Source organism: Chiloscyllium plagiosum, chromosome 38, assembly GCF_004010195.1.
Source record: "Chiloscyllium plagiosum isolate BGI_BamShark_2017 chromosome 38, ASM401019v2, whole genome shotgun sequence".
Lineage (NCBI taxonomy): Eukaryota > Metazoa > Chordata > Chondrichthyes > Orectolobiformes > Hemiscylliidae > Chiloscyllium > Chiloscyllium plagiosum.
Window position 1 is genome coordinate 559,568 of NC_057747.1, and position 13,894 is coordinate 573,461.

A 13,894-nucleotide genomic window follows, 5' to 3' on the forward strand; every position below is an offset into this window, starting at 1 on the left:
GCACTTACGTGAGGAACAACAGGTTGGCCAGAATGAGGGTAGGGCCATTCAGGGTTAGTGACGGGGTACTGGTCTTTGTGGAGTTATTTCAGTGGTGACAAGAGTGGGATATAGGGCCATTCAGGGAACCTGAGCCTGGAGGCAGTAGTGGAGGTCCTTAATTAATGTTTTGCTGCAGTTGAGAGGGACCTTGTTGTTTTTGAGAATGGTGTGAAACAGACTGACATGCTGGAAGAGGCTGATGTTAAGAAAGAGGATGTGCTACAAATTTTGAAAAACATGAACTTAGATAAGTCCCCAGGGCCAAACGGAATATACCAAAGATTACTACGGGAAGTGAGGGAGGAGATTGCTGTGCCTTTGGCGATGCTGTTTGCATCCCCACTATTCACTGGAGTAGTACCAAATGATTGCAGGATGGCAAATGCTATTCCCTTGTTCAAGAAACAGAACAGAGATAACCCTGGGAATTTCAGACCAGTCAGTCTTACGTCTGTGGTGAGCAAATTGTTGGAGAGGATTCTGAGAGATAGGCTTTATGATTGTTTGGAAAAATATAGTTTGATTAGTGATAGCATGGATTTGTGAGGGGCAGGGCATGCCTCACAAGCCTTATTGAATTCTTTGATGATGTGACAAAACACATTGATGAAGGGAGAATAGTGGATGTGGTGTGAATGGAATTTAGTAAGGTATTCGATAACACTCCCCATGATAAGCTCTTTCAGAAAGTAAGGCGGCATGGGACTGTCTGTATGTTTGGCTGTTTGGACAGAATTGGCTGGCCCATAGAAGACAGAAAGTGGTAGTAGATTGAAAGTATTCAACCTAGACCTCAGTGACCAGTGATGCTCCACAGGGATCTGTTCTGGGACGTCTTCTCTTTATGGGTTTTATAAATGACTTGGATGAGGAAGTGGAAGGCTGGGTTATTAAGTTTGCTAATGACATGGGATATGGATGCTGTTGGAGTTCACTGGAAAAGTGTGAAGTAATTTATTTTGGGAGGTCAAATTTGAATACAGATTATAGGGTTAAAGGCAGGATTCTTGGCACTGTGGAGGAACAGAGGGATCTTGGAGTCCACATCCATAGATCGCTCCAAGTTGCCACTCAAGTTGATAGGGTTGTTAAGAAGGTCTATGGTGTTGTGGCTTTCATTAGCAGCGGGATCCATATCCCATTGCATCTGACCACAGCCTTCCACACTACCCACAACTCCATGTCATTAGCGAACTTACTAACCCAGCCTTCCACTTCCTCATCCAAGTCATTTATTAAAATCATGAAGAGCAGAGGTTCAAGAACAGATTCCTGTGGAGCATCACTGGTCACTGAGCTCTAGGTTGAATACTGTCAATCTACTACCCCTTTCTGTCTTCTATGGGCCAGCCAATTCTGTATCCAGACAGCCAAACATACAGACAGTCCCATGCGAGGTTATGCTTCAGCTCTGTTGAGCCCTGGTTAGACCACGCTTGGAATATTGTGTTCAGTTCTGGTCGCCTCATTAGGAAGGCTGTTGAAGTTTTAGAGAGGGTACAGAGGAGATTTACCAGGATGTTGCCAGGGTTGGAGGGCATGAGTTATAAAGAAAGGTTAAGAAAACTCAGGCTTCCAAAGAAGGATGAGAGGTGACTTGATAGAGGTGTACAAGCTGATGAGAGGCATAGATAGAGCGAATAGCCAGAGACATTTTTCCCAGGGTGGAAATGGCTATCACAGGTGGATATAATTCTAAGATGATTGCAGGAATGTTTTGGGGTCATGTCAGAGGTAGGTTCTTTACACAAGGAGTTATGGGTGCATAGAATGCAATGCCAGCAGTGGTAGTAGAGTATACACATTAGGGACATTTAAGCGATTCTTGGATAGGTACATGGATGATAGTAAAATGAAGGGTATGTAGGTTAATTTGATCTTAGAGGAGGATAAAAGGTCGGCACAACATCAAGGGCCAAAGACCCTGTCGGATGCTGTACTATTGCATGTTCTATGCTCAACTTACTGTATTTTCCGACAACAAAGCCAATTATATTGCTTGTTTGAATTTCAGTTGGGCTTCAGTTAGTAGATGATTTTGCAAGATCAGATCATTAATCCCACATATCCAAGTGGGCATTCATCTTAACCTTGTCAAAAATACTGATATGGGCTCCCCAGTTCTTGAACTGTTGAGTAAAACCGATAGTGTCTTAGAATTAGTGGGGGATTTAGCAAATATTCTTTTGCTAAATCCATCAACTCTTGAAACGTTTTAGTATCTGATGCCTCCAGGAAAGTTAGGCTTCTAACAACCAAAAAAGCTCTGGGTCTACCCACTGGCAGGAGAATTACTCATTGCTTTACATCTGCCCAATGTCATTTGCCCAAAGAAAATAATGCATTCTTTGCGCATACTGAGCCCAGTCTTCGAGTACAGCATTGAATGAGTCAAGCTTCACGAATAGCAGCACGATGCCAGAAATGCTTACCTCTAACTCAAAGACAACTGTTACGAGCGAATCTTTTCAGGGCTATATCCCACTGTTGTCACCACTGAAATAACTCCACAAAGACCAGTACCCCGTCACCAAGTCACCTTTATTTACACGTGCATGCTACATAACACTAACCCAGTTAGCACAGAGTCAGCTCCTGTTGTGAGCAGAACCTCTGACCCTCCTGTTTATATCTGTCAGCCAGGACTCCATGATTGGACCAGATTAAGAGCCCCAATCAGGGAACTCATTCTGTGAGATCCACCTGGCTAGCATCCTTCCAGTCTCAACAATTTGGTGTATTTTCTTTTGTCTGATTGACATTCTGGATCATCATGGAAGTCTTTTGACAGTAAAGGTATTACATAAATTTATTTTGTTGTTGGATTCTGAATTATTTCATTGGCCTGCAGGTTCAGCAAGCATACTCTGGAGCAGTACAGAGCAGGCCAAGTAGTTTGCAGATCCAAGGGATTCCCTTTCATCAGCCAAGCCCTTCATTATCTGGGAAGATTCAGTAAGTACTGTCGTTGCAGTGAGCTTTGCTGATAGTTTATTATCTTGATGTCCTATGAGGAAGGGTCGCCGGCTTCAAAACATTAACTCTGACTCCTCTTCACAGATGCTGAGCTTTTCCAGCAGCTTCTGTTTTTGTTCATGCCATTCTATGACATGGCGGATCACCTCAATAACATTTGTTCACACACTTTCCATATTCGATTTCATTTATTATTGTCATGGATATTGAGATACAATGAAAGTATTGTTTTGCATGCTGTCCAACTAAATCATACCTTATATAAATAATCAGGGTAATGGAACGGAATGCAGAAAATAGTGTTACAGCTGCAGAGAAGGTGGAGACAAAATCAACTCTAAAATATAAGAAGTCCGTTCTTAAGTCTGATAAAGGTGGGAAGAAGCTAACCTTGAATCTGTCTTCAAACATTTGTATCATCTGCCTGGTGGAAGAGAGTATAATCATGGCTGCTTTCTCAAGGCACAAGCAAGAAGAAGAAACAAGCATCAAGACATAAGGAATGTTTTCCTAACAGACTTGCCTGCATTCTCAACTCTCTGTAATTTCTTGCTTTCTATAGTACATCTATTAAAAAATTGGTAAGACTCATTGTGGACATGCCGAATTTTCTTAGCCTCCTAAGGAAGTAGAGGCATTGTTATGCTTTCTTGACTGCATGTCAATGTGGATGGACTAGGTTAGATTGTTGGTGATATTTACTCCTTGGAACTTGAAGCTGTCAACTTTCCCTACCTCAGCACCATTGATCCAGACAGGCGCTTGTCCTCCACTCCACTTCCTGAAGTCGATGACCAGCTCCTTCGTTTTGACTTTTCCCATGCCACTAAGCTCTCTATTTCTTTCCAAAACTTTGCCTCGTTGTTTGAGATCCAATTCACTATGGTGGTGTCATCAGCAAATTTCATGAAAGTGCGGACTGCAGATGCTGGAGATCAGAGTCAAAAGATCTGGTGCTGGAAAAGCACAGCAGGTCAGGCAGCATCCGAGGAGCAGGAGAACCCCTGATCTCCAATGCCTCATCTTCACCATGGTTAGAGACAAAAATGGTTAGGGACAAAAAAACTTCAGATGCTGGAATCCAAAGACAGGCAGAAGCCCGGAAGAACACACAAAGTGAGGCAGCATCAGGAGATGGCGAAGTCAACATTTCGGGTGTAACCCTTCTTCAGGACTGGAAGTGGGTGTATGGGGACCTGCAGAGAAAGGGAATGGGGAGGAAAGGGTGGTGAAATGGGGATAGGTGAAGGCAAGTAAAGGGTACGACCTGATTGGTCAATGGGAGGAATGAATCCGGTTGGTGGCAGGGAGCATTGGAAGAGATGGGGAGGGGCTCGGAAGGGAGTCGGGGCTTTGAAAGGAGGTTATTTGAAATTGGAGAACTCGCTGTAGGCTGCCCAGGCGAGAGATAGAAATAGAAAGTTACAGCGCAGTACAGACCCTTCAGCCCTCGATGTTGCACCGACCTGTGAAAATAATGTGATGTCCATCTTACCGACACAATTGTATTATTATCCATATGAATGTCCAATGCCCATTTAAATGCTCATAACGTCAGTAGGTCTACTGCTGTTGCAGGCATGCCCCTACTACTGTCTGAGTAAAGAAACTACCCCAATATCTGTCCTAAATCTATCACCCCTCAATTTAAAGCTATGTCCCCTCGAGTTAGCCTTCACCATCCAAAGAAAAAGGCTCTCACTGTCCACCCTATCTAACTTTCTGATTATGTTATACGTCTCAATTAAGTCACCTCTCAACCTTCTTGTCTCCAACAAAAACAGCCTCAGTTCCCTCAGCCTTTCCTCGTAAGACTTTCCTTCCATAACAGGCAACATCTTAGTAAATCTCCTGTGAATCTTTTCCAAAGCTTCCACATCGTTCCTATAATGCGGTGACAGAACTGCACGCAATACTCCAAGTGCGGCCTTACCAGTGTCTTGTAGAGCTGAAGCATGACCTCATGGCTCTGAAACTCAAACACCAACGCATGCCAACACACTCAAACGCCTTCTTAACGACCCTATCAACCTGGGTGGCAATTTTCCAGGATTTATGCACCTGAACACTGAGATCTCTCTGTTCATCTTCACTGCCAAGAATTTTACCATTACCTGAGTACTCTACATTCCTGTTACTTGTCCGAAGTGAACTACCTCACACTTTTCTGCATTAAACTCCATTTGCCACTTCTCAGTTCAGCTCTGCATCTTATCTATGTGCATCCACAACATCCTTCGGCATTATCTATAACTCTGCCTACCTTAGTGTCATCCACAAATTTACTAACCCATCCTTCTATGCCCACATCCAGATCATTTATAAGAATGACAAACAACAGTGGCCCCAAAACAGATCCTTGTGCCACACCACTGTAACTGAACTCCAGGATGAACATTTCCCATATGTCTTCTGTCAGCTAGCCAATTTCTGATCCAAACCGCTCAATCACTTTCAATCTCGTAACTCCTTATTTTGTGCAATAGCCTACCATGTGGAACCTTATCAAACGCCTTACTGTAGCCCATATACACCGCCTTACTTTCATCCACCTGTTCTGTCACTTTCTCGAAGAACTCAATAAGGTTTGTGAGGCATGACCTACTCTTTATAAAACCGTGTTGACTATCCCTAATCAAGTTATTCCTTTCCAGATTATTATAAATCCTATCTCTTATAACCTTTGCCAACACCTTACCCACAACCAAAGTAAATCTTACTGGCCTATAATTACTAGGGTTGTCCTGACCCCGTTTCTCAAACAAGGGAACATTTGCTATCATCCAGTCTTCTGGAATTACTCCTGTCGACAATGATGACATAAAGATCGAAACTAAAGGCTCTGCAGTCTCCTCCCTGGCTTCCCAGAGGATCCAAGGGTAAATCCCATCTGGCCCCGGGGTCTTATCTATTTTCAGATCTTCCAAAATTGCTAAACCTTCCTCTTTATCAACCTCAGCCCCATCTAATCTTTAGCCTGTATCTCCATGTTCTCACTACTGACGAAATACTGACAAGAAGTATTCATTAAGCGCTTCCCCAATGTCCTCAGATTCCACACACAACTTTCCACTCCTATCTTTGATTGGTCCTAATCTTACTCTAGTCATTCTTTTATTCCAGTTATACCTATTGAAGGCCTTAGGGTTTTCCTTGATCCTATCCGCTAACAACCTCTCATTTCCCTCCTGACTCTTCTTAGCCCTCCCTTTAGATCTTTTCTGGCTAACTTATAACTCAAGCCTTCATGCCTCATCCTTACATCCTCTTCCTCTTGACAAGAACTTCAGCTTCTTTAGTAAACCATGTTTTTTTGAAGAAGTAACAAAGAGGATTGATGAGGGCAGAGCGGTAGATGTGATCTATATGGACTTCAGTAAGGCGTTCGACAAGGTTCCCCATGGGAGACTGGTTAGCAAGGTTAGATCTCACAGAATACAGGGAGAACTATCCATTTGGATACAGAACTGGCTCAAAGGTAGAAGACAGAGGGTGGTGGTGGAGGGTTGTTTTTCAGACTGAAGGCCTGTGACCAATGGAATGCCACAAGGTTTGGTGTTGGGTCCTCTACTTTTTGTCATTTACATAAATGATTTGGATGCGAGCATAAGAGGTACAGTTAGTAAGTTAGCAGATGACACCAGAATTGGAGTTGTAGTGGACTGCGAAGAAGGTTACCTCAGATTACAACAGGATCTTGACCAGATGGGCCAATGAGCCGAGAAGTGGCAGATGGAGTTTAATTGAGATAAATGCGTGTTGCTGCATTTTGGGAAAGCAAATCTTTGCAGCATTTATACACTTAATGGTAAGGTCTTAGGGAGTGTTGCTGAGCAAAGAGACCTTGGAGTGCAGGTTCATAGCTCCTTGAAAGTGGAATTGCAGGTAGATAGGATAGTGAAGAAGGCATTTGGTATGCTTTCTTTTATTGGTCAGAGTATTGAGTACAAGAGTTGGGAGGTCGTGTTGCAGTTAGGACATTGGTTAGGCCACTGTTGGAATATTGCTTGCAATTCTGGTCTTGTTCCTATCAAATCCTGCCAGGGTTGGAGGATTTGAGTTATAAGAGAGGCTGAACAGGCTGGGACTTTTTTCCCTGGAGCGTCGGAGGCTGAGTGGTGACCTTATAGAGGTTTATAAAATTATGAGGGGCATGGATAGGATAAATAGACAAAGTCTTTTCCCTGAGATCGGGGAGTCCAGGGGAAAAATATCAAAGAGACCTGAGGGACAACTTTTTTACACAGAGGTGGGGTACGTGTATGGGAGTGTAGACGCTGGTACAATTGCAACATATAAAAGGCATTTGGATGGGTATTTGAATAGGAAGGGTTTGGAGGGATATGGGCCGGGTGCTGGCAGGTGGGACTAGATTGGGTTGATATATCTGGTCAGCATGGATGGGTTGAACTGAAGGGTCTGTTTCCATGCGGTACATCTCTATGACTCTATGACTCTCTTGACAACTACCTCTCTGCCTAATAGGTATATACTTATCAAGGACCCGCAGTAACTGTTCTTTGAATAAGCTCCACATTTCAATTGTGTCCATCCCCTGCAATTTCCTTCCCCATCCTATGCATCCTAACACTTGCCTAATCGTACCAGAACTGCCTTTCCCCCAGTTATACCTCTTTCCCTGTGGTATATATTCATCCCTGCCCATTGCTATTGTAAACATAACCAAATTATGATTACTATCGCCAAAGTGCTCACCTACCTCCAAATCTAACACCTGACTGGTTCATTTCCCAGTACCAAATCCAATATGGCATCTCCCTTTGTTGGCCTGACTATATACTGTGTCAGGAAACCCTCCTGCACACATTGAACAAAACTAACCCATCTAAACTATTTGAACTATAGTATTCCCAGTCACTATTGGGGAAGTTAAAGTCCCCCACAACAACTACCCTGTTACTCTTGCTCCTATCGAGAATCATCTTTGCTATCCTTTCCTCGACATCCCTGGAACAATTTGGAGGTCTATAGAAAACTCCCAACAGGGTGACCTCCCTTTCCTGTTTCTAACCTCAGCCCAAACTACTTCAGTGGATGAGTCCTCAAACGTTATCTCAGCTACTGTAATACTATCCTTGATTAACAATGAGGGCAGAGCGGTAGAGGTGACCTATATGGACTTCAGTAAGGCGTTCGACAAGATTTTATCATCTTTTTACCATCTTCTCTGTTCTTACTGAAACATCTAAATCAGGGAATCTGCAACAACCATTCCTGTCCCTCCTCTAGCCTTGTCTGTGAAATGGCTACAACATCGAAATCCCAGGTATCAGTCCATGCTGGAAGTTCATCTTATTCCGGATGCTCCTGGCATTGAAGTACAGATATTTCAAACCAACATCCTGATTGCTGTATCCTATTGCAACCTTGTAAACCTATCACTACCCACAACCTCCTGTACACTGGAACTACAATTCAGGTTCCCATCCACCTGCTGCATTAGTTTAAACACACACCCCCACCCCCGAAGAGCATTAGCAAATTACCCCCCCAGGATATTGGTACCCCTCTGATTCAGGTGAAGACCATCCTGTTTGTGGAGGTCCTACCTTTCCCAGAAAGAGCTCCATTTATCCAAGAATTGGGGTAGCACGGTATCTCAGTGGTTAGCACTGCTGCCTCACAGCACCAGAGTCCCAGGTTCAATTCCAGCCTCGGGCGACTGTCTGTGTGGAGTTTGCACATTTTCCCCGTGTCTGCGTGAGTTTCCTCCAGGTGCTCCGGTTTCCTCCCACAGTCCAAAGATGTGCAGGTCAGGTGAATTGGCCATGCTAAATTGCCCGTAGTGTTAGGTGCATTAGTCAGAGGGAAATGGGTCTGGGTGGGTTACTCTTTGGAGGGTTGGTGTGGACTGGTTGGACCAAAGGGCCTGTTTCCACACTGTAGGGAATCTAATCTATTGGGGTGGCATGGTGGCTCAGTGGTTAGCACTGCTGCCTCACAGCACCAGGATCCCAGATTCAATTCCAGCCTGGGGCAACTGTCTGTGTGGAGTTTTCACATTCTCCCCATTTCTGCATGGGTTTCCTCCGGATGCTCCGGTTTCCTCCCATAGTCCAAAGATGTGTGAGTCAGGTGAATTGGCCATGTTAAATTGCCCATAATGTTAGGTGCATTAGTTAGAGGGAAATGGGTTTTGGTTGGGTTACTCTTTGGAGGGTCGATGTGGACTGGTTGGGCCGAAGGTCCTGTTTCCACACTGTAGGTAATCTAATCTAATCCAAAACCCTACCTCCTGCACCATCCCTGCAGCCACGTGTTCAGCTCTGCTCTCTCTCTGTTCCTTGCTTCACTAGCACGTGGCTCAGGCAACAAACCAGAGATATCAACTCTGTTTGTTCTAGCTCTCAGCTTCCACCCTAGCTCCCTGAATTTCTGCCTTAGATCCCCACCTTTCTTCCTACCTATGTCGTTAGTGCCTATGCTCCCTTCCCCCTCGAGGATCCTGAAAACACAGTAAGAGTCATCATGAACCCTGGCACCCTGGGAGGCAGCACACCAATCATGAGTGTCTCTCGTTCCCATAAAACCTCCTACCTGTCCCTCTAACTATGGAGTCCCCAATGTCTAAAGCTCTGCTCCTCTTGCCCCTTCCCTTCTGAGCAACAGGGACAGACTCTGTGCCAGAGACCTGTGCCCCATGGCTTACCCCTGGTAAGTAGCCCCCCTCAACAGTATACTTGTTGAGAGGAACCACCATAGGACATCCCTTTTCTACTCCCAATGGTAATCCGTCTACCTTCTTCATGTGGCTGTGGAGTAACTACCTCCCTATAACTTCTCTCAATAAGCCCCTCTGCCTCCTGAATGATCCGAAGTTCATCCAGCTCCAGCTCCAGTTCCGTAACACAATGAGGTGTTGTTCCTCCAATTTTTGGTGTGGTTTGCTGGGCAGTGGAGGAGGCCAAGGATGATCATGTCAGAAAGGAAGTGATTGGGGGAATTGAAATGGGCGGTGACTGGGGTGGGTCCGGTTGGCCCCTGCGAACCCGGCTGTGATGCTTGGTGGGCCACACCCTAGGTTTACATTCGGTCTCCCTGATGTAGAGAAGACCACATTGGGAGCACCTTATGCAGTAAACTAGGTTGAAAGAGAGGCAGGTGAACCTACATTTCCCTCTGACTAATTGACCTAACATTAGCATGGCCAATTCACCTGCACATCTTTGTGACCGTGGGAGGAAACCGGAGCACCCAGAGGAAACCCACGCAGACACGGGGAGAATGTGCAAACTCCACACAGACAGTCACCCGAGGCTGGAATCGAACCTGGGACCCTGGTGCTGTGAGGCAGCAGTGCTAATCACTGAGCCACCTATAAGGCAGCAAGGGAGTAGAACCCATGACTTTGTGGAGACGAGAACCTTAATCCAGCGGCTAAGACCGCTCGGCCATGATCCACCTATTTCAAACAATATGCTTTTCCTCCCTCTGTCATCCAGACAGCCCTCCGCCATACCACCTCAATTCCCTGTTCCACTGCTCTAAACCCCCGCCAATGCAACAAAGACAGAGTCCACCTTGTCCTCACCTACCACCCCACCAGTCTCCACATCCAACACATCATCCTCAAACACTTCTGCCAATTCCAATTGGACCTCACCACCAAGAACATCTTCCACTCCCCAACCCTCTATGCCTTCTGCAAGGACTGTTCCCTTCAACAGTCCTTGATTTGTACCACTCTCCCCACCAACTCCCCCAGAACCCCCAGATACTCTCCCTGCAACCAGAAAAAGTGCAAAACCTGCTGGTACATCACCCTCCTCACTTTCATCCAGGGCCCCAAACAGTTCTTCCAGGTGAGACAAATGTTCACCTCTTCCAACCTAGTTTACTGCAACAGGTGCTCCCAGGTCTTCTCTACATCGGGGGGACCAAACGTAAACTTAGGGAACAGTTCGCCAAGCATCGCAGCCAGGCCTGCAGGGATTGACCAAATCTCCCAGTCACTGCTCATTTCAATTCCCCCTACCACTCCCTTTCTGACATAACCATCCTTGGCCTCCACCACTGCCACAACAAACGCACTGCAAATTGGAGGAACAACACCTCATCTCCCGCCTGGGCAGCCTACAGACTGGAGGGCTCAACATTGAGTTCTCCAGCTTCAAATAACCTCTCTTCCCTTTCCCCGACTCTCTTCCCAGCCCATCCCCCTCCCCTCCACCCTGTCACCAACCAAAATCATTCCTCCCATTGACCAACCCTCTACCTGTCTTCACCTAACCCCACTTCACCACCCTGCCCCACCAACCCCTTTCCCTGCAGCTCCCCCTACACCACCCCCAGTCCTGAAGAAGGGTTACTGCCGAAACGTTGACCTCTCCACCTCCTGATGCTGCATGGCTTGCTGTGTTCTTCCAGCCTCCTGCCAATTTCATCTTCACCGCGGGCATCCAGTACCTGTTCATATCCGCCATAACAAAGGCCTTCAAGCCCTCCATTTCTTCCTCATTCGATTGGCTGAACTGGTCCTCACCCTCAACAACTTCTCCTTTGAATCCTCTCACTGCCTTCAGGCCATGAGGCCCCAACTATGCCTGCCTCGTCTTCAGGTATGTGAAACAGTCCATCTTTTGCCTACCTTTTCCTCCACTATATTGATGACTGTATCGGTGCTACAGTTGAACAGTTCATCAACCTCATGTACACCTTCCACCCTGACCTCAAGTTCACCTGGATCATCTCAGTTACCCCCCCTCTCCTTCCTGGATCTCTGCATCTCCATTTCTAGCAACCAACTCAACACAGATATCTACTTCAAACCCACCGACTGCTTACTAACTTTTTATAAATTGTGTGCAGAATATCTAAATCCCCCTGCATCTCAGAATTCTGTAGTAATAACCTGCTTTTTCCTCTTCCTGCGAAAGCAAACAACTTCACATTTTCTCACATTATACTCGATCTGCCAGATTTTTGCCTAGTCATTCATATTGTCAATATCCATCTGCAAATTCCACACCTTCTTCACAGCAGATTTTCCTACCTACCTTGATATTAGCTAACATGCTTTCACTCCCTTCTCTAAGTCATTGATGTAAATTGTAAAATATTCACAAGGTCCTTATGGGACTGCACTCCTTGAAGTCAAAAAGTACATATGTTTTGTTTTCAGCCAGCCTGTCTTCTATCCCTGCTCATATGTTGCCTGCTACACTGTGGTGAGCTTTTATTTTCTGCAGTGGAAATGTGAAAATTATCAAATGCCTTCTGAGTACACCTGCTATCCACAAGTGCATCTTATTCCTTCAAAGAACTTCAATGAATTGGTTAAACATGTTTTCTCTTTGATAAAACCATGTTGACTCTTCCCAATTACCTTGAGTTTTTAAATCTGGTTTCTGATCCATTACAAGTTTCAATGAAGGATGTTTTCTAATTTACTCTCTCCTTGAGTAGAATAGGTTATATTTGCTATTTTCCTGTCAGATTAAACCTTGCCCTAATTGAGGGAATTTTGGAAATTAACACCAATACATCGACTACTTTATTTGCAACCTCTTTGAAGACCCGAGGAAGAAATCCATCTGGACCCTGTGATGGTACTGTACCTTTAACAGGATTTGTCTCTGCTGTTTCTCTTGCAGAGAGGTGTTGCCAGTGATGCCAGAATGCTTCAGAAGCAGTGATTTAAGCTCTCTGAATCTTTTAAATTGGACAAAAGAATGAATGGGTGGAGCCAGGCTCACACAGACACAGGGTTTTAGTTTTGCTTTAAATTTAAGTTGGGATTTTTTGGCTGTTGAAGCTGGTATATACATCTTTTACCCTACTGTAGCAAAATGCTTGAGTTCTGTCTCTCTTGCTGGATTGTATTTTAAGTGCTTTTTCTCCTGATCTGGAGATAGCACATGACAAAATCTGTTTAGCTGAATTTGCCTTTGCCAATGGTGTGTTTTTGGGATGCTGCTATATTTGGAACAGGTAACGACTAATGGTTAAATAATATACAATTTTATTAAGTATTTCAATAGAGTTCAAGTTAAGCCAATTCGTATTTTGTTTCTGTTTTGAACTGCGTTGTACGAATATAGTATGTTTTGTTTAAAACTTAGTAGTGGGTTAATTGAATCACATCTGGAACACAAAGCCTTGAATATGTCTTTAAATAAGATAAAAATTAAAGTCTAGGCTCTCTTCTTTATAAATTTTCAGGGAGTTTTGTCTGGTCCATAGTAAATACTCAGAAACTTTGTGCGAAGATTTGTAGCTCGGGTGCTCGTTGTTGTGGTTCTGTTCGCCGAGCTGGAAGTTTTTGTTGCAAACGTTTCGTCTCCTGGCTAGACGACATAATCAGTGCTTGGGAGCCTCCTGCGAAGCGCTTCTTTGATGTTTCCTCCGGTGTTTATAGTGGTCTGTCCCTGCCGCTTCAGGTTGTCAGTTTCAGCTGTCCGCTGTAATGCCATTCATCCACAAACTCCATCAACAAACACATCGACCTGGACCCAACATTCATCCACAAACTCCATCAACAAACACATCGACCTGGACCCAACATTCATCCACAAACTCCATCAACAAACACATCGACCTGGACCCAACATTCATCCACAAACTCCATCAACAAACACATCGACCTGGACCCAACATTCATCCACAAACTCCATCAACAAACACATCGACCTGGACCCAACATTCATCCACAAACTCCATCAACAAACACATCGACCTGGACCCAACATTCATCCACAAACTCCATCAACAAACACATCGACCTGGACCCAATATACCAACCACTACAGCGGACAGCTGAAACTGACAACCGGAAGCAGCAGGGACAGACCACTATAAACACCGAAGGAAGCATCAAAGAAGCGCTTCGCAGGAGGCTCCCAAACACTGATGATGT

General features: G+C 44.9%; 1 protein-coding gene across 2 annotated transcripts in view; it reads left to right on the top strand.

The window, feature by feature from the left end:
• The window catches only part of LOC122541738 (primary cilium assembly protein FAM149B1-like), a 203,105-nt gene that overhangs the window by 101,798 nt on the left and 87,413 nt on the right, over positions 1-13,894 (top strand). For both annotated transcript variants that reach the window (XM_043678630.1, XM_043678629.1), the window contains one exon: positions 2,894-2,997. In XM_043678630.1, the coding sequence (XP_043534565.1) occupies positions 2,894-2,997 (104 nt within the window). The remainder of the gene's footprint in view (positions 1-2,893; positions 2,998-13,894) is intronic.